Source organism: Bubalus kerabau, chromosome X, assembly GCF_029407905.1.
Source record: "Bubalus kerabau isolate K-KA32 ecotype Philippines breed swamp buffalo chromosome X, PCC_UOA_SB_1v2, whole genome shotgun sequence".
Lineage (NCBI taxonomy): Eukaryota > Metazoa > Chordata > Mammalia > Artiodactyla > Bovidae > Bubalus > Bubalus kerabau.
Window position 1 is genome coordinate 118,933,551 of NC_073647.1, and position 23,204 is coordinate 118,956,754.

Sequence of the window (23,204 nt, forward strand, 5' to 3'; positions counted from 1 at the left end):
TTACACACACACACACACACACACACACGGGCTTCCCAAGTGGCTCAGTGGTAAAGAATCCACCTGTCAATGCAGGAGACTCAGGTTCAATCCCTGGATCAGAAAGATCCCCTGGAAAAGAAAATGGCTACCCACTCCAGTATCGCCTGGCAAACCCCATGGACAGAGGAGCCTGGCAGGCTACAGTCCATAGTGTCACAAAGAGTCAGATACAACTGAATGACTAACACTTTCTTTTGGGGGTTGTGAATAATACTAACGCATATTCGCACACAAGCCTAAACTCTAAATTCTTTTCCTAGACAGAATTGCTAAGTCATATAATTCTGTTTAAGTCTTGAGACACCTCCTTGAAGTAAATGTGTTGACCTATACTGTTTTCTCTAAAAAACATTTCCACAAGAAATATTCTTCCACAACACAATTAAACATACTATGTCAAAATAATCTTACTTCTGGAATTACTCTAAAGACAACCTAGTCAGATATAGGTAGGAGAAACAGAGGAGAAAATAATCAACAATGAAAACAAGAAATGGAAGTCACCAAGAGGAATCAAGATGGCCAGGAGAAATATCAATTACCTCAAGACATGTAGGTGACATCACCCTTATGGCAGAAAGCGAAGAACCAAAGAGCCTCTTGATGAAAGAGTGAAAAAGTTGGCTTAAAACTCAACATTCAGAAAACTAAGATCATGGGATCTGGTCCCATCACTTCATGGCAAATAGACGGGAAACAGTGGGGAAGACTGACGGACTTTATTTTCTTGGGCTCCAAAATCACTGCAGATGGTGATTGCAGCCATGAAATTAAAAGACATTTGCTCCTTGGAAGAAAAGCTATGACCAACCTAGACAGCATATTAAAAAGCAGAGACATTACTTTGCCAACAAAGGTCTAGTCGAAGCTATGGTTTTTCCAGTGGTCATGTATGGATGTGAGAGTTGGACTATAAAGAAAGCTGAACACCAAAGAATTGATGCTTTTGAGCTGTGCGTTGGGGACGAGTCCAAGAGTCCCTTAGACTGCAAGGAGATCCAACCAGTCCATCCTAAAGGAAATCAGTCCTGAATATTCATTGGAAGGACTGATGGTGAAGCTGAAACTCCCAATGCTTTGGCCACCTGATACGAAGAACTGACTTATTGGCAAATACCCTGATGTTGGGAAAGATTGTAGGAGGGATGACGACGACGGTTGGATGGCATCACTGACTCAGTGGACATGAGTACGAGTAAACTCCGGGGATTGGTGATGGACAGGGAGGCCTGGCGTGCTACAGTCCATGGGGTCGCAGAGTCGGACACAACTGAGCGACTGATCACCCCAACCCCAAATAACATTCTTGATCTGTAAGTACTTATTGCACATATTACTAATGCATTTTTAAAGCCAATTCATTACTGCACTGTTCAATCATCCTATGTATCAAGTGCTTCCAAGAATAGTTTCCACCCCTCCATCCATAAATTTCGAACTATAATCATAAACTATGCATCACCAAGGATCTTTTGGATTTCCATCTATTACAAAAATCCTTTTTTTCACTGTATTCCAAACTAACACCATCTTCATCTTTTATTAACAAAGCAGGGTAATTCTGTATCCAAGAGTTATTTCAAAATCAGCACTGGATGGCAACCCCAAAAAATTACATCTTACAACTCTTCAGGCAAGACCACAACTTTATTTTCACCTAATAATAAACCACAATTGACAACAACAAAAGAGACTGTGCAGTTCAACTTTTATTTTAATAAAATCAGAATATGCACAGCACATGCAGTGCTAGCATCTAAACTAATACAATAAGCAATTACTAAAGCTACAGTGACTTGAGGTTCAATCTTTACATTCAGCAAGTTTAACGTCATTCTTACATGATTTTTGAAACCTTATTTATTAACTGAAAATATTGCTTGCTGATAAAACTTGCTCAAATGCTATCGCTGAATGTACAAGTCACTGATTATGCCAATACAACAAAGATAACCACATGTTTCAGGATTGCAATGAGCCAGACATTCACTGGAAAAAAAAAATACACACAACGAAACAAAAACACACAATATTTGAATATGGACACTTCGTATCAGTGTTTTGAAGTGTTTCATTAATATCTTAAGACGAGTGTATCAAAACCTTGGCATGATTTAATTTAAAGTCGCCAATTTTGTTTTTACTAACATCAGAAAGTTATGGCTACACTGCCAATGCCGGGTCTGCTTAATTTGACTTAAGAGTTTAATATGACTTAACATTAAAAGCTCACACTACCCCGAAATATATAATTTCACGCATACGGTGACATTCAACATTCAAGTGCCAGTGTTTTTGTACTGTCTTTTGGTCAAGTTTCTTTAAACTTTCAAAGAATCACTTTTAGGCTTACAAAAATAAATATTTGTCAAAATGTTCAATAAATATTACATAAAACTAGCAGCAAAAAGTATCTAGAAATCTGTCGTGTGCAAATAGTTTTCTTCCCAACTATCATTCCCATGGTCCCAAATAAATTTTAGAATCTAGTCCCATCCCCTTCCTAGACAAGCTGCGTTCAACAATCTCCAAGAGACAAAATAAGATTGGAAGTTTAAGGACACGCACACAAGACATATATATAAAATTCTCTGAATGTGCAATAAAAGAAGTACTTTGTAAAAAGTTATGGGCAAAATGTACAAGGGCCTAAACCTAGACTAATTGAAATAGCACCATAACAAATGACCTCAATACTGTCAAGTGCACCTACTTAATAAAAGTTTTAGAACAAGGCACAATACACTTGAAAATCTATTGCACTTTAGGAAATTTTTGCCATCTTCCTATGCCACTGTAAAAAGATTGAGCATTTTGATCACCGCATTCTGGCCACAAAATTAGCACAGAATTCAAAAGTGGCAGAGGCATTTTAGTGGTGGACAATGCTCATCTTTGGCCAGATTTAGCATAAACAGACTATAAATACAATGGAAACCTATGCAACTAAAACTGACTAAAACTGCACTGTGTAGCAGAATTGACACCTTGTGCAGTTATGTACATATTTCCAACCTGTGTGATCTCAAAGATTTCAGTTTGTTACTCTTCTGGAGCCGTTTTTACAAAGTCTATAGTAAGCCAGTTTAACATCTCAACGCAGCTTGAACAGAGTAATATGAATCGGCATTTAAAAGAAAGCCTGCTGCATTTAATTCTTCCTGTTCATACCCTCTTGACCAAAAAACATCAACACTAGCATGCGTTATTAGACCAAAAATCATCCAGGGCCCTAATGAGGGCTGGTCATTGCTGTGGTCAGCCATTCTACCATTTCAATTTCACTTATGGCAGGCATTTAAAAAGTCTAAGTAGATGAATTCTCCTAAAACCCTATCTCAAGTTATCAGACCTTTAAACTTTCCCTGTAATAGTATGCCCACATTTGGCTAGCTCATAATTAATGATCTGCCTAAACACTGAAAGAGGAATTGCTGTATTTACTTGCATTAACTTTGAAAACAGTGCTTTGAATGTATGCATGTATTCATACATCACCTCATCATGACTGGAATGGCTTGTTTAAAGACTATCAGGTTCTAAATACCTATCCAGGATAGAGTGAGCAAATCAGAACTTTAACTTAATACAGTTCGCCACATTAGAAACTAATTCCATTAATATGCTTCAAAGACATTTGTTGGTTTCCCCCAATCTGCAAGTATCAAAAAGCCCTAATGCAGGCTACTGCATAAGTTTTTTCCTTATAATATTTATGGATGAATCGATGATTCCTGTTAAGTTGTATCACACCTGTGTGCCAAGGTTTGATTTTAGCCCAAGTTCAGTAAATTTATTTTGTCAAAAACAATTGGTATCTTGAGCATTACTGAGCCAACAGGACATCAAAATAAAAAGTTGTCTAAAGTTAAAGGCACAGTACATTAACAAACAAATGATCCTCAGTCACAAATTATAAATGCAGTTTGGGATGGGGGTTGGGAGGGGAGTTAATCCAAACTACAGCAATGAAATCTTCAAACCACCTTCTGAACAGGGCTGCTGATTGTTCCTTTCGACTCTTCATGTGACCTTGAGCTCCCTTAAAAAAAAAATTTCAGTGGAGAATCACAGCTGGTAATGTACTGCGAGTTCTTGAAGCTACACAAGGTATAGTCTGGCTAAGTTACATGTGGTTTCCATATTAGCTTGTTTGGCAGGGTGACCTACTGCAAAGCAGGTTCAGTTACCCCACCAGTCAACCCCCTGGGAGTTATAATTTCCTCCATATCCATCACTGTTGTAAAAGCTTCCATAGCCACCTAATGAGAGATTAAAAAAAAAAATTATTAAGTCATCCATTGTGTAATACAATCTTTCCCTTCTTTAAATATTTTGATGTAAAATTACAAAAAGCAATCTACAGGGCCCAATATTTTAAATTACGCTTTGAAAAAGGGCAAAAACCTCCCCAAAGGCATGAGGTTAAAATTTAACATTACCTCCACCAAACCCTCTGCTGCTTCCATGGCCGCCTCCACCACTGCGGCTGCTGCTGGCGCGGCTGCTGCTGAAGCTGGAACTGCTGCCACCACTACTCTGTCGATAGTCTCTGGCACCAAATCCTCCACTGAATCTACTACTATAAGGACAAATTGTTAGTTTACATAAAGATTACCCAATTCTTGTTAAAAATTCCCAATGACCAATTTCCGATTTTCCAGTTCAAGCAATTCCACCCAGCCCTTCTTTTCTGTCATAGGAATTTTTTAAGGCCTTAGCTGTGAAAAGCTGACACTGAAGGTCACTTAAATAACCTTAAAAATCACACCCCTCTCCATTATACACATTATTTAATAATACACATTATTTCTAACTCACCTTTTGGATCGTCCACGACTGCTACCCTTGTAGTGGTGTTCATAAGCCATGTTTTCTAACCAAGATGGCACTTCCTGTTTAGCTTCAACAAGAAGATCCAACAAATCCTTGGTAATATTTATGTTCCTCTCATTAAAGAATGAGGTGGCAAGGCCTAAAACAGTTCCAAAAAGTACATCAATTAAGGTCTTCCACAGAGCAGCACAATATTCTTACTTTCATATTAGAATATTAAGTAGAATAATTTTTAAAAAGGATAATTTGCTATTTGTTCTATGAACAAACCTTGACTCACCCCCGCGCCACTTCTGATATTTTAATAGCATTCCTTGAAAATCAGAGTTCATCTAAGACCCTGAAAAGTTCTTTGCTGTAAGAATCACACTGAAGATCAGAAACCACCAGATCATCGTAAGTAACCACACACTTACCAAGGTTTCCTACACGTCCTGTACGGCCAATGCGATGTACATATTCTTCAATATCACTTGGCAAGTCAAAATTGATAACATGTTTCACATTTGATATGTCCAGTCCTCTTGCTGCTACCTAGAAAATAATTTTTGTTACCTATGGTCCATTTAAAACAAAGTAAATAGTTGAACATGCTGACCTAAAAAATAAGATTAAATTTTACATACTGCTGTAGCCACGAGAATTGGGCTTTTTCCTGAGCGGAACTGGTGAAGGGCCTCTTCTCTATCTCTCTGAGATCGGTCTCCATGGATACTGGTACAAGCATATCCTTCATGGTATAAGAAATCCTCCAGAGAATCTGCACCCTTTTTGGTCTCCACAAACACTAAGGTCAGTGAATCTTTGCCTGAAGTTAAAATATCACAAGGTTTCTGTCACTAATAGTGGCTTGGTTCTCTTTGCACTTACTAAACTTGCGAATAGAGGCAAATAGACTGTCTCAACAGAATGTACTGGATGAGAAGGAAAAGCACTAAAGGTGATCCAAATAGATTACCTAAGCCACCAGACTGATGCTAAAATTATACCTGTTGCATTTAGAAGATCAAGCAGAAATGACCGTTTGTCTGACTCTTCAACCCAAACTACTTTCTGTGTTATGTTCTCAGAGGTAGAGCCAACTCTTCCTACGGCCAAAAAGATATATTCATCCAAGAAGTCACGAGCAAGCATCTGAAAGAAAAAAATTACTGTTTTATCATCTATTGAGAGAAACAAATTCCTAAGTAAGAAAGATCTGCAGCAAACAATACCTGTATTTCCTTAGGGAAAGTAGCACTAAACATCATAGTGTGGCGAACTCCCTTTGGTGGCATAGTATCTTGTTCAACGATTCTACGTATCTGAGGTTCAAACCCCATATCCAACATCCGATCAGCTTCATCTAACACCAAGTACCTGCCATGAAAAAAAATCCAACTTAGAATTTGAAGAGAAAAGGTAGTTTCCATTTCTATAAGCACAGTTAATTATTCATTCAGGTAGTTTAGTTCCTCACACCATACAATCTGACCCACATACATAAGACACAGCACAGGATCTCCCCCACTAAATTGCACAGCCAAATTAGCTCTTATACTTGACTCTGGTCTCAAGGTCTGGTCATTCTTAGCCTCTACTAAAATCACTTAAATTAAAATTACAATGAGCTAACTTTTTATAAAAGTTGGAAGACTAAAAAATGCATTTCACACATTTAAAAATTAACATACTTGCAGAAGTCTAATCCAATTTTTCCTCTTTCCATCATATCCACTAGACGTCCTGGAGTCGCAACTAATAAATGGCATCCACGTTCTAAGTCTCGAATTTGCTGACCAATATCAGCACCACCATAAACCACGCAAGGACGAACTCTAGATCGGTATGAAAACTATAAGCAAAGAAAAATTTACTAAATTTAAGACCAAGATTTTTACATGGTCATAAAACACTTCATCAGAATCAATGAGAAGGCCAATAACCTGAAAGGCATACTTACTTTCCTGGCTTCCTCATAGATCTGTACGGCCAATTCTCTAGTTGGTGCTAACACCAAAGAGATTGGGTATTGTTTGCGGCGCCCGTATCTTCCATTTTCCTAAGAAATAATTTATTAAACTTGTTAACATCCTCTCTTATAGGTTCATTACAACATAATCCCCTTCTGCAATTTACAGATTACATGTAAATGCTGTTACTAATTATACAGATTAGAATGCAAGTCTTACTGTCATTTAGAAAGCTTTCCCATTTTATACAGAAATATTTACCTTCATGGCCCTCAGAGCCTCACCGGGACCATCAGAATAAATCTGACTCAAGATGGGCAAGAGAAATGCTGCAGTTTTTCCAGACCCTATTTTAAAAAAAAAACATATTCATTTAACCACAGAAAAACTGGCTTATTACTTTTGAACATATATTGGTAGATGATGGTGTTTTAACTGCCCAATTAGTAATCTCACTTTAATTCCCAAATTAAATTTCTAAAAGTAGGCTAATTTTAAAATACCATCAAGTGATGACTTTGATCAACCTGTAATAGGAGTTAGCAAACTATTTATCTTTATAAATAAAGCTTTACTGGAATATAGCTGTGACCAGTAATTTACATATCATCTATGGCTGCTTTTCATACAACAGTTGCAGCCCCATTGACTGTAGCCCACCAGGCACCTCTGTCCATGAGGATTCTACAGGCAAGAATACTGGAGTTGTCATGCCCACATCCAGGGGATCTTCCCAACCCAGGGATCGAACCCTAGGTCTCCTGCATTGCAGGCAGCCACTAGGAAGCACTTGTGTAAAGAGAGCAGGAATTCTCTCAAAACTGGTGTCCATTTCTAACACTTCCTTGTAGGTACTGTATATACTGATAGGGAGGTACTTTACCCATCAATGAACCTTCTTTTGGCCACATTTCCATGGATCACAGGCTATTCTCTAGCTTTCTCTAATTTTCTATAGTCCTCACTTCCCCACCACTACAATCACAAAAACCTATCCACTTGTTACAGTAGTATCAGGCTCATGACTTTCTATAGGCCATCCCTAAGATACCCTAATTAAAGCACTAGAAGTAATATAACCAAAAGACTAAGACAAAAGAGATCCATCCAGCTACACCTTACCAAGGTGTACCAGTCAGGCTACATACAGGACTCAAGCTTCCTCATGAAACTTAAAATGCTCCATGAGTATTTTCCTGGTATTGGTTTTTATTAGAGCAAGCCAAGTCAAGGTATTCTTGACAACTTTTTACTTTCATCAAGTCTGCTTACCTGTTTGGGCACAGGCCATCAAGTCTCTCTTCTCTTTGATAATAGGAATAGCATGCTTTTGCACTGGAGTTGGGCGAGTGTAACGAGTAAGCTCAATGTTTCCCATAATAATTTCTCCCATCTCAACATCACTGAACTGTCAAGAAATTCATCAGGGTAAACAAGCAGAAATGCTATCTGGAGCATTTTGTTTCACACAAATACAATGAGGGGGGGGACAACTATCAACCAATTTGAACTTTCAATTTGCTTTATAGTAAAAGTCATCATCTTACACATTCTGAGGAAAAACAAAACCAAACCACTCCCTAAGCTTAACCTACAATGGAAAAGTTTTGGGTTCTTCCTATGTTTGACCCACTTACTGTTTCTTTTTATCCCCAATCTTTTGCCTTGTTTATTTCAACTCTCAGCTTCTTGACTATTTACTTTTTAAGTTAGTTTTTATAGGCATACAATTACTTTACAATGATGTGTTAGTTTCTACTGTACGGCAAAGTTAAACCAGCTATATGTATACACATCCCCCTTTTGGATTTCCTTCCCATTTAGGTCAACACCCGACCCATTTTCTATTTCAAATTATTAGTAATGGTAACACCAAATTCACTGTCCCCCATTCCACAAACCAATGAGGCAGGTTTTTAAATTAACTTTAAAAAACTGTCAAGATAAAGCAGGCAGTCTACGTATGTCTTTAGGAAGCCCATCTCATCTTGATGTGCTGCGAAAAGATCTACACTTCCCTGTCTTAAAGGTCATGAAAAAATACCTACACTTTCAATGTGTGGAGGACAGTTGTTGCCTGTTGCCTCAACTGGAATGTCATCATATTTTTCAAAGTTAATCCCAGTGTTGCCTCCAGAAAAGAGTTCTCTGAAATCAGAAGATTGTTAAGTTTGTTACACAGAGCTGATAAGGCTTCACCACAATTAACATACATTTCAGAAACTTACTGTTCCAAGCGTTCACTTGGTGGGAGTGGTTTTGACCAATCATCTTCATCTGATTTGTCACACCAGCGACTATTTCCACGTTCATATTTGCCAAAACCACCTCTGTCACCACGGCCGCCAATGCCATCATAGTCACCTCGTCCACGATCATCAAACCTGAACAGCACAAGCAATTAATCAAAATCTTATTTAACCATTATCAGATTCCTACCACTAGAACTGTACCGGAGAAAGGTTCATTATGGCTAATTTCAAGGATGTCACCAGTCCAATTTGGGCTTACTTTTACTTGACAAATAAGGCCCTCTAACCAGACTATACCATTTATATAACTTTTTTTTTCTAAATTCAGTATCTTCCTTTATTATTATATAGCCGATACATGTTGAAATCAAGAATCAAATCTTTGTACCTGAAACATAATATTGTAAAGCTACTACACTTCAATAAATATATAAATAAAAACCCTTGGGCAATCAGTCTTATATGTGAAACCAGCACATTAACTTACACCTTTAAATGTTTTCATCCAAATATTTTTAGTGTTAGAGAAAAAAAGGAAAGTATCACACCAAATATCAATTGTCCTGGTTATATTAGGATGCTACTTAAAGGACAACTCACCTGTGTGACAGACTTTGGATAAAAGGTAGAAAATACTCCTTACCTGAATTAAGATGTTTTTAGTTTTAGGCCTGTTTTCGAAAAAGCAGGACACAGGACTAACCACAGCTATTAGGCGCATGAGGTCAGTTCATCACACTTGTGTAATCAAAAATATAAGGTTTAAAAATTGTCATAGAATATCCACAAAAATGTCAACCAAATTAGGCCATTCACTAAACTTACTCTTTTAAGTAGAATACATAAAATTAGAGAAATGTAAAAATAATTGATTTCATTATGCCAAAGGGCATATTCTTATTCTCATTTCGGTGTAATAAGTTCAATTTAGTAAAGACTTCTTACAGTTTAAAAAACTATGATTAAAAAGACATACTTAACATCCCAACAGGTGGTCCACTAAGGGGGAAGGATAATCATGCATAATGGTCAGGGTACAGACCAATTTCTAAATTGTTTTATTGTACACATGCAAGAAAGGCAAGAAGATAATAAATCACTTACCTTCCCCTTGATCCACTTCCACGATCACTGAAGAAACTAGACTTTCCTCTTGAATCACTACGGGAACCAAAACTGCTGTATGCATCCTTATCTTTACTAGAACTCCACCCTGAACTGTCTTTATCATAGAATCCTTCAATTAAAAACAAAAGCAAACTCATTTTATTGTAGTAATTAGAAAATGACACTACTTTAAAACATGATTTCTATGCTTCTGAGTTTGAAGCCCTCTAATGACTAATCACATCTCTGGACCAGAGGGACAATGGAAATATTCCTACCATGGTACTAGAACATACTATACGCTGAACAAAACAATCAAGTCTGAAAATGTTCTGAATGAATACAACTTCTAAAAGGTCAGTAGGTTTGCCTTTAACACAATGACTATGGTCTTGTTACATGACCATCACAATTTAATTTCATTTTATAGGCATGAATGAGTTTACTAGGAAAGAGCAATCATTATCTCTATGTTTCTTAGAAGTGATATTCATTTAAAACATTAAGAAATTTACTTGGTTTAATATAGTATTTCTTGGTTTCAATAGTAAAAAGTTTTTAAGAACAGTGCTCTGTTTACATGCAATACATAGTTATCAGATGAGAATTAGGAATACCTAGAAAAGGAAAATCCTGATACACTCAGCGTAGACAGGTTCCTAGGGTATAGCTATAAACATTCAGCAAGAGGGGATGACAAAGGTGTAAATTAGCCCAACAGGTATATGGTTTAAAGACAAGCAGAGGATTTAACTAGCTTCAGTGACATTTTATTAAATAGTCAGAGATAGTTTACAAGTTAATTAGGTTACTTTCCTTCTCCCTTACGCCTCTACTAGCCCAGTAATTAACAGCCTTAGCTACCAATAAAGAGCTGAGTTAGATTTCTAAGACCTATTTCAGCTCTAACTTCTATACGATACTGTCTCTTTCCCTGCATTGATTCCTATCATTGCAATAAGGCAGGAAAAGCACTAAATACACATGGGGGTCAATTTCAGCTAGTACATTCTAAGGAATGAGAATCTGACTCTACAGTAACCAAAAACAATGATGTGACAGCTAAGAAATAATATAGGAGTTCTTTTAATATTTTTGGCCCCATGGCATGTTTTTAGTTCCGTTCCGTTCCATGGCAGGATTTTAGTTCCGTTCCCTAGATCTTATATTCCATGTATTGTCTTGGATAGTGAACCTAATACAGACTACCTATGAATATAGACAAATGACAGCAAATCATGTGCTCCTGTGGACTCTCCACCCTTCCAATCCTGCTTTCTTTATTCAGTATCTTCCCTCTTCATGACTTTTAGTTTTCCTGACCTTCCCTTTTCCTCCAAAATCTCAGATCACCTATTTAAATGAAGCAGTTGAAGCCAAAGAACCACTCCCCTCTATCAGGAGCATGCCTGATGTTTGTTAACTATTCCCCAATAATCCCATTTCATTTTGGCACCTCTGCAAGACAGAAATAACTGGATTGTTATCACTGTGCAGCAGTTTTTGTTTACACAGTAGGATCCCCACTCACCTTTTTCAAATTAAACTCATGCTGTTAATGATTACATACACAGAGGTTAAGCACAAGACTAGTGAAATTGTACAAAACCATGCCCTTGGCCTCAGAAGAGTGTGACACAGGAAATGCAGAGATTTCCTCTATCTGACATTAGATGAGTTTTTCCAAGCAAGTAAGCCCTAGTATCTGAAATTATTTTGACAGTAGGAGAGACGAGCACACGGTTCAGACTCCGAGGTGTCTCACTTTCCCTAAGCTCCAATTTTTAAATGCAGCAATAATTAAGTATACCAAGTTGTTCAAAAAACTTACCTTTAGTAGCTTCTCTGTTCCTTAAGTGAGGAGGAATATAGCGCCCTTCTAAAAGAAATGACAAAGTTAAATTTCACATTCCAAAAAACTTAAAAGCTTTTTACCAAAATTTGTGATGCTAAAAAAGTCCTGGAAAGAAAAAATTTAAATCTCTAGTCTTCTAGTCTGGTCTACTTCTATTTTAAATAAGTTACTGCTTTAATACGATGAATTTTAAAAGGGGAAGGAGAACAGATTTGAATTGAATTGGAACCTAATAGTTGAAATCTACGAATAAATTTAATTTGCCACTAGTAGTCAATTTAACACACTATTTTTACAACGTCTGCTATGATTTCAGAGAACTGTCATAAACAACAAGAGTTGCAGCATTGTTACTGCAATAATCTAGCAAACACATAACAAAAATATTAACAAGTCTCTTATGGAGCATAAGTTATTACTGTTAACAACCTAAATCGTGTATCTAGTCACTAAGCTTTTTTGTTCCTGCTCTGGTTAAATCCAAAACATATGTACATACGTAATATGGGAAAAGCTGCAGAGTGAAATGATTTCAAGTAATTGTGGGTTTTGAGACTTGCACTGTTTAAGGACAGTCAACTGTTGTTCTGTATGCAAATAAAAACACAGCCTAGACTATAGGTGAGAACAAAAGCAAGTAATATATATCCAACTAAGTAACATCAACTTGCTTTATTACTAGTTAATCTGCAATTTAACCTCTTCACTTCTGGGTTGAATTAAATATTAAAGATCTCCATTAGAATGGTCAGTTACTAAAAGATTCTTAGCCTGACAAAGTGAAATTCAAAACAAATACCAAGTAACTGTGCCCAGTGAGGCCCTTCCTGCCTAAAAATAAATATCCCTTAACTATGCAATAAACAGAGCTTGAAGAAACAGTGCTTTCAGACATTAACACACTCAATATACATATTACATTTTTTCTTTCGGTTAATTCAATAGGAAGAGATCTGAGCTGAAGCAGGTCTACTGCCAATAATAAACCACCAAGAGCCCCTACACCTTAATCTTTACCATGCCTCAAAAAAAACCCTTTCAAGAGAAAAAAAAAAACTTTTCAAAAAAAAAAAAAACAATTCCTCATTTAAAATCCTAACTACCACTTCAAGATTCATTATAGCTTTGTTCTATTAGTAATTCTCATGTTTTTCATGGGAAAGGAGTGGCTGTACCTGATGAATGTGAATATTCTTTATTCAGTTTAATTCCAGTAAATTCACTCTTAATAGTGAAATGTACATTCCCACCACCTTTTAGCTGTGTTCAGGATTCATAATGGACATAATCAAACTCCATAATTTGTGTGTTGTATAAGGTCCTTAACGATTTTTTTCACTCAAGAAAACTCCTCATTATCAAAAGACCCAACGCTACCCACGTTCTTTACACAGTAAAAACTGGAAAGGAAATTCCTAAATTTTAAATAAATCCAATTAAACATTAAGTTATTATGGTTTTAATACTCAGTAACAACATTGTAAATCAACTATATTCTGACAATTTTTTTAAAAAGCTCTAATATTCAGTAAATGCATAAAATAATTTTACTTACTGCTGGCTGTACTTCCTCCACTCTGATTATCTGAAGAGTTCAGGTCTAGGCCAGCAAACTAGAAGAGAGTTAAATTTTGGTTAGCAGCCCATGCGCAGAAACATTACACTAAAGGAAAACTTAATGGAACTCTTAAGGAGAATGTGACTAAGAATGTGAGCAAACGCAAAATACTACAGTACTACAGTATACACTGCAGAAGGTACCTAACCAAGATGGTGGCGCTATCCAGGAGAAACCGGGTCCAAATTCATAATCAAAATGAATTTTCCCTGTAACTTTTTCCATTGTAAAAGTTCAAAAAATTTAAATTATTTTAAAATGTCAAGTAGTCAGTGGATTCGTTTTAGCTCCAAACATTTGGAGATGTTTTCTACTTGGAATTATTCTAAACCTACAGAGCACACCTGAAAAATATTCAGAACAAAACTTGTATCGACCATTTCTTAATTTTCATTTCTAAATACGGCAACTAGAGTACCACTCTTCAGAACAAAAATTTACAATATAACCACTACACAACCATATTAAATAGGTACCAATTTATTTTTCCATTTTCACAGTTAAGCTGAGAACACTTCGGACATAAATGGCACGTTTTACTGCCTTTTATCTCCATTTCTACCCATCCCTTTACACTGGTAACTTAAAGCCTCTACATTCTAAAAAAAGCGCTTCATCGAATTCTGTAATGACTAAACAAACTATTTACAAGCAACGAGGAGGAAACTATGCGCCAAAAGCAGTATTTCATTAAAAAAAAAATGTAACCAGCCACACGGCACTATTGCCACGTGTTTCCAATAAAGCACGTTTAAGTCCTCTGTTAAAAGCTTAAAATTGTATATTATCGAGTTGCAAGCATCAGTGTAATCATTGAAAACTGGAAGATGGTAAATCTTAAAGAAAAAAATGAATACGGTAACACTTTGGAGGCAGCTCGTTTCCTAACTTCTATTAACAAAACGCTGCGGTACTTTAAGGCACAAAAACTTCCTTTTTGTACTTATTGCAGTACGTTTTGTTATTAATTTTACACTTGGCAAAATGAACTACGTAGAGCACTTTAAATGCTACTGTAAATTGCTAGGGTGACATTAATGCAATTTTCTCAGTTGTGAATTTGCTTGCTGCTTAATTCTAACGACTGCGTATTTTTTTTCCAATTATTTCGATTTCAAATTTCTGCTTATAATCTTAAATAGGTGCCGGCACCACCTGTATGTTAAATATGTTAAATTTTAAAACTGGGGATTGGCCATGTTCTTGATAACCAGATTTTTTTTTTTATGTCTCTGCTCCATTTAACACGGAACATGTCAGCATTTGGAAGATTTATTCTGATTCATTAATGGAAAAAATGCTCTCCCCCCAGATAGCCGAGTCCCTAAAAAATACTACACACGACTGAAAATCTATTAACAATTCATTTGTGTCACTCAAGTTCGTTTCAGAATTCTGGAGCTCGCGGTACGCAGAAGTTTACTTAAAAAGCAACAAAACATCGATTGAAGAGGTTTTCTGAAGCGTGGTGCCACTGTTGCTGAGGGATGCAGACTTCTGCCATCTCCGCCCAGAACCCCTCCTCTGCGATCACGCGCCCTCCCGTCCTCTACCTCTAAACCCTTACAAGAGGGGTTCCAATTAGACGACAAATCCGGGGCCTCCGAACGATTTCAAAATTTTCACAAGCAGCAACAAGTCACCAACAAAATTCTTTATTTCTTCCCAAACCACATTCCAGGCGTTTTTTCCCAGGCCGAGCCCCGCACCAAACGTCCCCAACCTGAGGACACTGGTACACTCCGTGGTACCTCCCAAAACGACGCGTGGCTCGGAGCAAAATCTCCAACACTGACTATTGCGAGCACGTGAGGCGGAGCCGGCCGTGCCGGGTCGCTAACCTCCTCGCCGCGTTCCACCTCGATCTCCAGAGCCCGGCGCCACCGCGCATGCAGCGGCCCATTCCTCCCTCCTCTCCATCCCCACCCCCCCCCTCCTCGAATCTTCTGCGTCACAAAACTTTCCACTCCGGAAACGCGGCCTCGCGGGCCACGGAGCCGAGGCTGCGGAAACCGGGCTGGAGCGAAAAAAAAGCCCCGGGGAAGGAAACCCTGGAAGAACAAGATGCGCATCCATCCCCGTTTCCGGGCCCTCGGCGGCCCGTCTTCCCCCGCTCGGGGGGCGCAGCGCCGCCCAGCCACCCGACACCACACAAAGGAGGCCGCCGCCATTACCCCGAGCGAAGGCCACCCCCCGCACCGCCCCCTCCCACATTCCAGGGCCGCGTTCCACCTCCCGCTCACACGCGCGTGCACACAACACAGACACGCCAACGTCGCCTGGGTCTCCGACAAGAATCCGAGCCGCGCACGCCCGAACTCTCAGGGCCATAAAGGTCCCCTTTCGCGAACCTCCGCGCCGCGCCCCTCCCCCCTCCCCGCAACACCCATGGGTCACAAGTCAAGTCGAGGTTCGCGCGTGCGCGACTCCGCGAGAACGCGCGCCCCCTCCCCCTCCGCCCGCCTGCGCACGCACACACAAAAGCCGCCATTGTGCTCTGCCCGGGGACAATACCGCCGGCCAAGCTGGGGCCCCTGCGACAACCACAATCAGCATTCCCGTCACCTTCCCGTTCCCCCACAGCCCCGGGGCACTGACACTCGTTAGCCTGAGGGACCCAGAAAATGGGAACTGAGGGTACCATGTAGCACTGCGCCACAAACCAGGTTAGATCGGGGGAGAGATTCCTGCAGCAACAATCCCGGTAGGCTCCTTGCGGCTCACCTGCTGGTCCAGCCCGAGCGCATTTTCCACCGCCACATGACTCATCCCTGAAGAGTACCGAGAACTCGGAGTCTTCCGCTGCTGAGCTTATGTGTTGGGTTCACCGCGAAGGCCCTCTCACGGGAGAACTGCGGCTCTGAAATGCACGGCGCGGCCACGGATCTAATATACCCGCTCGAGTGACTGCTACGTCAGCACGTACGACGTGTGCCCGCCCTCTCGTGCCCGCCCTCTCGTGCCCGCCCTCTCACACCCGCACTCCTCCCGCCGCTACGACTTTTGCCTAGCTACTGCGCGCTCGTTTAGTCCTAACCTCGCGGGATTTTCTAGTCGGTCGCGTCTGCGGGCTCGTCGTCCTACCTTGGAACTCAGCGCTAAATGCTGTCCTAGATCGCTTGAGTGCCACTTCCCCTGTCCTCCGCTATTACCTTTTCTCAAGCCTGGGAGGTCTCGAGATCTCGCGAGACCTCATCCCCTCCCATTTTCCGCCAGCTAGGAGACCTTAAAATATAACCTAGACCTTTTTCCCCTTTTTTTCCCAACGTCCTCAGTTTTCACTGTTCCTTTCTTTCTAGGGAGCACTCGTTCCTTCTCTCTCAGTCCCCTAGACTTTGAAAGGTTGTGCGATTTCTCCAAACTAATCAGCCCATGTATTTTCCCGGGCAGAAGCCCCGAGATCCAAGTTTGGCAATGAGGGGCCCGAAGCCCAGGGGAGAGGGGGTCACGTGACCGCAGGTGCCAAATGCGGAGGCCATTTTGTGGAGCAGGAAACCGTGGTTTTAAAATAGAGTGCTCGGAATCGGGGGGAGAAGAGGGGAAAGAGGGAGGGAGGAGACGGGAAGAGGAGCAGGGGAGAGGAGAAGGGGGGAGGGGGAAAGAGGAAGGAGGAGGGAAGAGGGCGTGGGGGGGAGGGAGAAGTGGAGGGGCGCTGGCGGCGCGCACGGGTGGTGGGACACTAGTTGCCTAGGCAGCGGGTGCGCCGCCTAGGAATGCCATAGCCCCTCGGTTCCCACACACACCTCCGACTCCCCCACCAAGAGAGCGCGCTCTGGCGCGCGCGTCCCCGCCCCCCGCAGTTAAGAAACAATGAGACAATCGCGCTGAACACGAGCGGGTGGTAGCGCACCCTCTTGGGACCCCCGCCCTCCGCCGGCACCACAGCTCCATTAGGCCGTAGGTTTTCTACTGCGGGGCGTCCAACGGCTCAGGGCCGATGGCCACCACCGGCGCGGTGCTGCTTCCCTCAAAGCCAGAGGACTCTGGGGATGGAGAGCCGTTCTCCTAGGGAGTCGGAGGCGTTTGTGGTTGGGCGCAATCTGGGCCTCCCGAAGAAAGTCTACCGCATCATCAGCCTGGGTTCAGGGTGACCCCGGGCCACTGCGGTGGATGGGCACTGGCCGGAATGGGTCGGAGACACCCCTTATGCTCCCCACTCATAAGCAGGCGACCTCCGGTCCCAACCTCAGTGCCACAGAACCTTAAATAGAAGAAAATGGGTTGACTAGTGAATCCCTGGCTTTAAGCGAGCGGCGGCACATACATGGTTCATAGAAACGTTTTTCTCTTTTCTGACCCTCAGCCTGACAGAATTAAATAATATACAGGGTTTCCAACCATCCCCCCAAAGGATCTGCTTCTGCCAGAATTCAAACAGCTCGTTCACATCACGTACTTGTGCTTTTCTCTTCCAATTTTTAAAATTTAAACAAATTCTAACGAGATAGGGAGATAAAATAACACTTCTGTCCTGGGCAAGTTGCTTAACTGCTTTAGGTTTCGATTTCCTCTATAAAAGGAGTTGGACTTTTATGACATGACCCCGCGAAAGACCAAATTCCTTTTTATAACAACTATTTGGTAATGTCCCCTTTAACCAAATAGTACACCACAGATAATATAACCTAACTTAACAACACACAATTTCAAAAAACACGACCTAACTGGAGAATAAAAGCAAAATAATTATAATAAAGCAATATATTTTAATATATGAATGCTCCCACACAGGGGCACTAAATGATGATAGTTACCTGCCTAGCGCAGTCACAAATGCAAACTGAAAAAAGTGTTTTCACAATTCAAGTACCATAAAGAATGTTACATTGGTGACCTTATTTTCCAAAATGGCAAACTCTTGGTAATGTTTGAAACAAAAACACAATAGTCTTCCCTCAAGTGATAGTTTTATTCCTAGAATTCAGTGTATATCGAAACTGGGTAAAAATATTTTTGTTTATAGGTAAAATATAGTGTTAGTTCTAAGCTTATATCATGATGAACTGTTTTTTCCATTGGGTCAATTTTTCTCTGTATGGGACAGTTCAGATTTGAACTGTCAGATATTAAACTATTCAGCTATTGTTAGAATATCTAGCAAACCTGGTCTCTGCTCACTACCTTTAGTAGCCCTTGCCAATCATTGCAACAGCCAAAAAATATATATATATATATTTTCACAATGCCCCCTTGAGAACTATTAAGCTTAATAATGATCATTAAGGTCCCTTTCAGCCCTATGAGCACGGGTGAGGTGAGTTTTCACTTGGTTTTGCTTCCTTTTCGTATGGATCAGAGTAAACATTTGAAAGCCCAGAGTTCCGACAGTTCAAACTGCATATAGCAACGATGGGATGTTCTGAGTACCCAGGTTCTGGGCTTTATTTTGCTTTTAAGTAGAGCCAATTAAAGGGTACTGCCATGGGAGTATCTAAAAGAATTAAAATATATAGCTGTTTCCCGTTTTCAATTAACCCCTGCTCACGGGCATTCTCAGTTCAAACCACTGGCATGTTTTGTTAATCAATTTGTTATCATTGGAATATCAATTTGGAAAGGAAGCAAAATAAACATAAAGCTTTGTTTTCAAACGCATTCATTCTGAAAAAGGATGGGCGCACTTGAGGTAGCTAAATGAGCCAACTTTCACAACACCCCGAATGACTTTACCTCTAAGCAGATATTTGCATATCTTTTCCATTAGGCCCTTTTTGTAGGTTTTATTTTTGTTTGGCCACACTGTGCGGCTCGCTGGATCTTAATTCCCCAACCAGGGATGGAACTTGCACCCTCTGCAGTGAAAGTGAGGAGTCTTAACCACTGGACCTGGACGGCCAGGGAAGTCCCATCACAAGGCCCTTCTTTGTGAATTTTATTTGAAGGGACCTGGGTCGGGAAGATTTCCTGGAGAAGGAAATGGCAACCCACTCCAGTATTCTTGCCTGGAGAACCCCATGGACGGGGGAGCCTGCTGGGCTACAGTCCATGGGGTCACAAAGAGTCGGACACGACTGAGCGACTTCACTTCACTTCAAAAATAGTTAGGAAAAGCTGAAACCAAAGAAACTTTTTTCACATGTTCCTTTTCTTACATTCCCAGGCATTGTTAAACTGAGCACCCATACTGAAACAAATATACTATTTGCACCACCCCGGCTCTTGGCCCCTCCTCACCCCTCCATCGGGAGCAGATCGCCTGCCCTTCTAACTGCTTACAAAATGTGTAACTCGGGGTAACTTACTTGACATCTTAGAGCCTCAGGTTCGTTGTCTATAAAGTTAGAATAAAAATAGTTTAGTTTCTGCCTCAAAACGTGGTTGGGATTCAAGGGCTCACGCATGAAAGTAGTGAGGATATTTCTGTATCTATCTCTCCGTTGTCTCAACTACCCCAGAAGAGTAGGTTGCTGGGCTCCAAGAGCACTCGCTGTTAAGTCTCCACTGTAACACTCACTGTGTTGTACTGCAGTTGGGTGTGAGCCCACGGAGGGAAGGGAACTTGTCCCACCCCAGGACTGCACAAGGTGTGGTACACACAGAGGCCCAATAGATGTTAAAGATGAATGAACAGTGCAGATATCCGGCCTCAGCAACATATGGGACATGTTACATCCATTATTTTGCTTCCACACATGGCTTTAGGAAAATTTCATCACCACTCTCTGAGACTAAGATAGACTGAAATCACATTATCGTGATGCAAATAAAATAAAATGTCCAAGTAGCCTAAAACCTCACAGATAATTACAGTAGTCTGCAACTCGAAGAAAAGCAGTAATAAGAGGAATTCCAGGAGACAGAAACCTCAGAGCCTTTAATCAACCTCATGATTGCCAGTCATTTTTCTGCAAGGTCCAGGAGGCCTTTTGGGTCCAACTGACCCACACTTCACTTTAGTGTGGATGGTGAATAAAATTCAAGGAGGGCAGAACTCCCCTATAATCAGAACGATAATTATAGGTGTAGAGTTAAAGCTGTTGCCTAGTGAGTCTCCCTTTATGTTTTAAAGTGTAATTGCCTTTTTGAGTGTTTGTTTGTTTGTTTGTGGCCTCAGATACAACTGGTTAAGCTTCTAATGCCAGATGATTTACAGTAATTAAGAAGATGTTACTATGAAGGCAGATAAAAGTTCTAAAGGGAAAAGAGGAATCCTAGGCTCTAGGATATTGTTGTACACTTTTATTCTCCAAGGATGAGAGCTGGTACATACAAAACCAGCTTTGTTTTAGGCAATTATTATACTCCCCAACGGGCTTCCCTCAGTGGTAAAGAACCCGCCTTTAAATGCAGGAGACGGAGACATGGGTTCGATCCCTGGGTCGGGAAGATCCCCTGGAGAGGGAAATGGCAACTCTCTTCAGTATTCTTGCCTGGGAAATCAAGCGAACAGAGGATCCTGCAGTCTACAGTGCACAGGGTCGCAGAGAGTCAGACACGACTTAGCGACTAAACAACAGCGTACTCCTAAATAGCAGATCTGGCCTGGAATCTGCTTTCCTTTCACAGAGATGGCAAGATTAAAAACAAAATTATATTGGAGGGCATCTTCTCTACAACTAACATTGCTAAAAATATTTTCAAACAGAAGAATCCAGTGTCCTTCTGCCTTCATTCATGCGAAGTGATTGGGCAGTATTAGGACTAAATAACAAAGAAACCTTGGGTAGAGCTGCCTTGCTTTGAGAGAAAAGACAAGAGGTCTTGGAAATACAGCAAAAGGATCACAGACCTTCAAAATTCCTTGCTGTGTCTTAAGTAATAGGGGCATTTTTAGCAGTTTCTCTCTCAGACGATAAAGAACTTGGCCATGACCTCACAGATATGGCTGAATAGCCGTCCTTGTGTTGGAATTACAATCATTTCTCTGTATCCACGGGGAATTGGTTCCAGGATCCCACTCAAATACTCAAATCCTCAGATGCTCAAGTCTCTTATATAAAATGGCATAGTATAACCTATGCGTATCCTCCCATATACAGGCAGACTTCGGAGATTTCAGGTTCAGTTCCAGGGCACCACAATAAATCGAATATTGCAATAACCCGAGTCATACACTTTTTTTTTTTTTGCTTTCTCAGTGTGTATAGAAGTTATGTTGGGAATTCTCTAACAGTCCAGTGGTTAGGACTCCACACTGTCACTGCTGAAGGCTTGGGTTCAATCCTTAATCCCACAAGCTGCGCGGCCAAGCTCCAAAAGGAAATTAGTTATGTTTACACTGTACTGTAGTGTATTAAGTGTGCAATAGCATGTCTAAAAAAACGGACATACCTTAATTTAAAAATACTTCATTGCTAAAAATGTTAACCGTCATCTGAGCTTTCAGAGTCGTACTCTTTTTGCAATAGTAATATCAAAGATCATTGATCACAGATCACCATAACAAATGTAATAACGAAAAAGCTTGAAATATTGTGACAATTACGAAAATATGATGCAGAGAGATGAAGTGAGCAAATGCTGTTGGTAAAACAATGCCCAGAAACTTGCTCCATGTGGGCTTGCCACAGACCTTCAATTTGTAAAAAACAAATTATCTTGGAAGCAAGGAGAAAGAGATGTGCCTGTACTTGACACCATCTCTTGATTACTTATAAAACCTAATACAATATAAAGACTATGTAAATAGTTGTAAATAGGGCTTCCTATGTGGCAATAGTGGTAAAGAGCCCACCTGCCAATGCAGGAGACATAAGAGACTCGAGTTCGAACCCTGGATCCCAGGAGGAGGGCATGGCAACCCACTCCAGTATTCTTGCCTGGAGAATCCCACGGACAGAGGAGCCTGGCGGGCTACAGTGCAGGTCCATGAGGTCCAAAGAGTAGGACACGACTGAAGCGACTTAGCAGGCACACATGCAAAAATGGTTGTAAATACAATGTAAATGAAAAGTGAAGCAGTCGTGTCCGACTCTTTGTGACCCCATGGACTGTAGTTTATCAGGCTCCTCCGTCCATGGGATTTTCCAGGCAAAAGTACTGAAGTGGGTTGCCATTTCCTTCTCCAGGGTATCTTCCCGACCCGGGGACCGAACCCGGATCTCCCTCATTGTAGACAGATGCTTAACTGTCTGAGCCACCAGGGAAGTCCTTGTCACAGGGCAAATTTAAGTTTTGCTTTAGGAACCTTTATGCAGTTTTTTTCCGTGAATATTTTCCTTCCTCGGATACAGAACTCGAAGATATGAAGGGCCAACTGTACGTACTCTGAGCTTCCTGAAATTAATTCACTTTCCCCTACTCCTTCCGATTTAGTGATTATTACTCTCATTGCCCTACAGACCTTGATAGCTAGTAGGTTTAATCATTTTTAAAGTTTTTAAAATCTTTTCAAAAAAAATAAAAATCTTTTCAATGTTTTAATTTTTATTCTTTCAAAGACGTCTTGTTTTGACTGTAATTTTGAGATTAATAATAAGATATATATATACAGCATTTGGTCTTTGACCTTGTTCCTGGCACAGAGCTCCTAAAACCCTAGGAATTTCCTGTGACGGGAGTGATTAAAGGTCTTTTGTTATGTTAATGAGGTGGCTTTGTGA

The 23,204-nt window shown here is 40.5% G+C and overlaps 1 protein-coding gene across 3 annotated transcripts; it reads right to left on the reverse strand.

Annotated features, from left to right (window-relative positions):
* Positions 1-1,733: 1,733 nt before the first annotated feature.
* DDX3X (DEAD-box helicase 3 X-linked) lies at positions 1,734-16,569 on the reverse strand. Of its 3 annotated transcripts, none has more exons than XM_055565124.1 (17): positions 16,387-16,569; positions 13,600-13,657; positions 12,021-12,065; positions 10,187-10,319; positions 9,059-9,214; positions 8,879-8,978; positions 8,103-8,238; positions 7,092-7,177; positions 6,821-6,919; positions 6,552-6,712; positions 6,093-6,237; positions 5,868-6,012; positions 5,505-5,686; positions 5,295-5,412; positions 4,864-5,017; positions 4,485-4,624; positions 1,734-4,304 (listed from the first exon to the last, which is right to left on the reverse strand). In XM_055565124.1, exons 1-17 carry the CDS (start codon positions 16,429-16,431, stop codon positions 4,225-4,227), a joined length of 1,983 nt encoding a protein of 660 aa, XP_055421099.1. In that variant the 5' UTR covers positions 16,432-16,569; the 3' UTR covers positions 1,734-4,224. The 3 variants fall into 3 exon arrangements, with proteins under 3 accessions (XP_055421099.1, XP_055421098.1, XP_055421097.1); XM_055565123.1 differs by having other exon boundaries at positions 4,485-4,621; positions 12,021-12,068; XM_055565122.1 differs by having other exon boundaries at positions 12,021-12,068; positions 16,387-16,568.
* Positions 16,570-23,204: the final 6,635 nt, after the last annotated feature.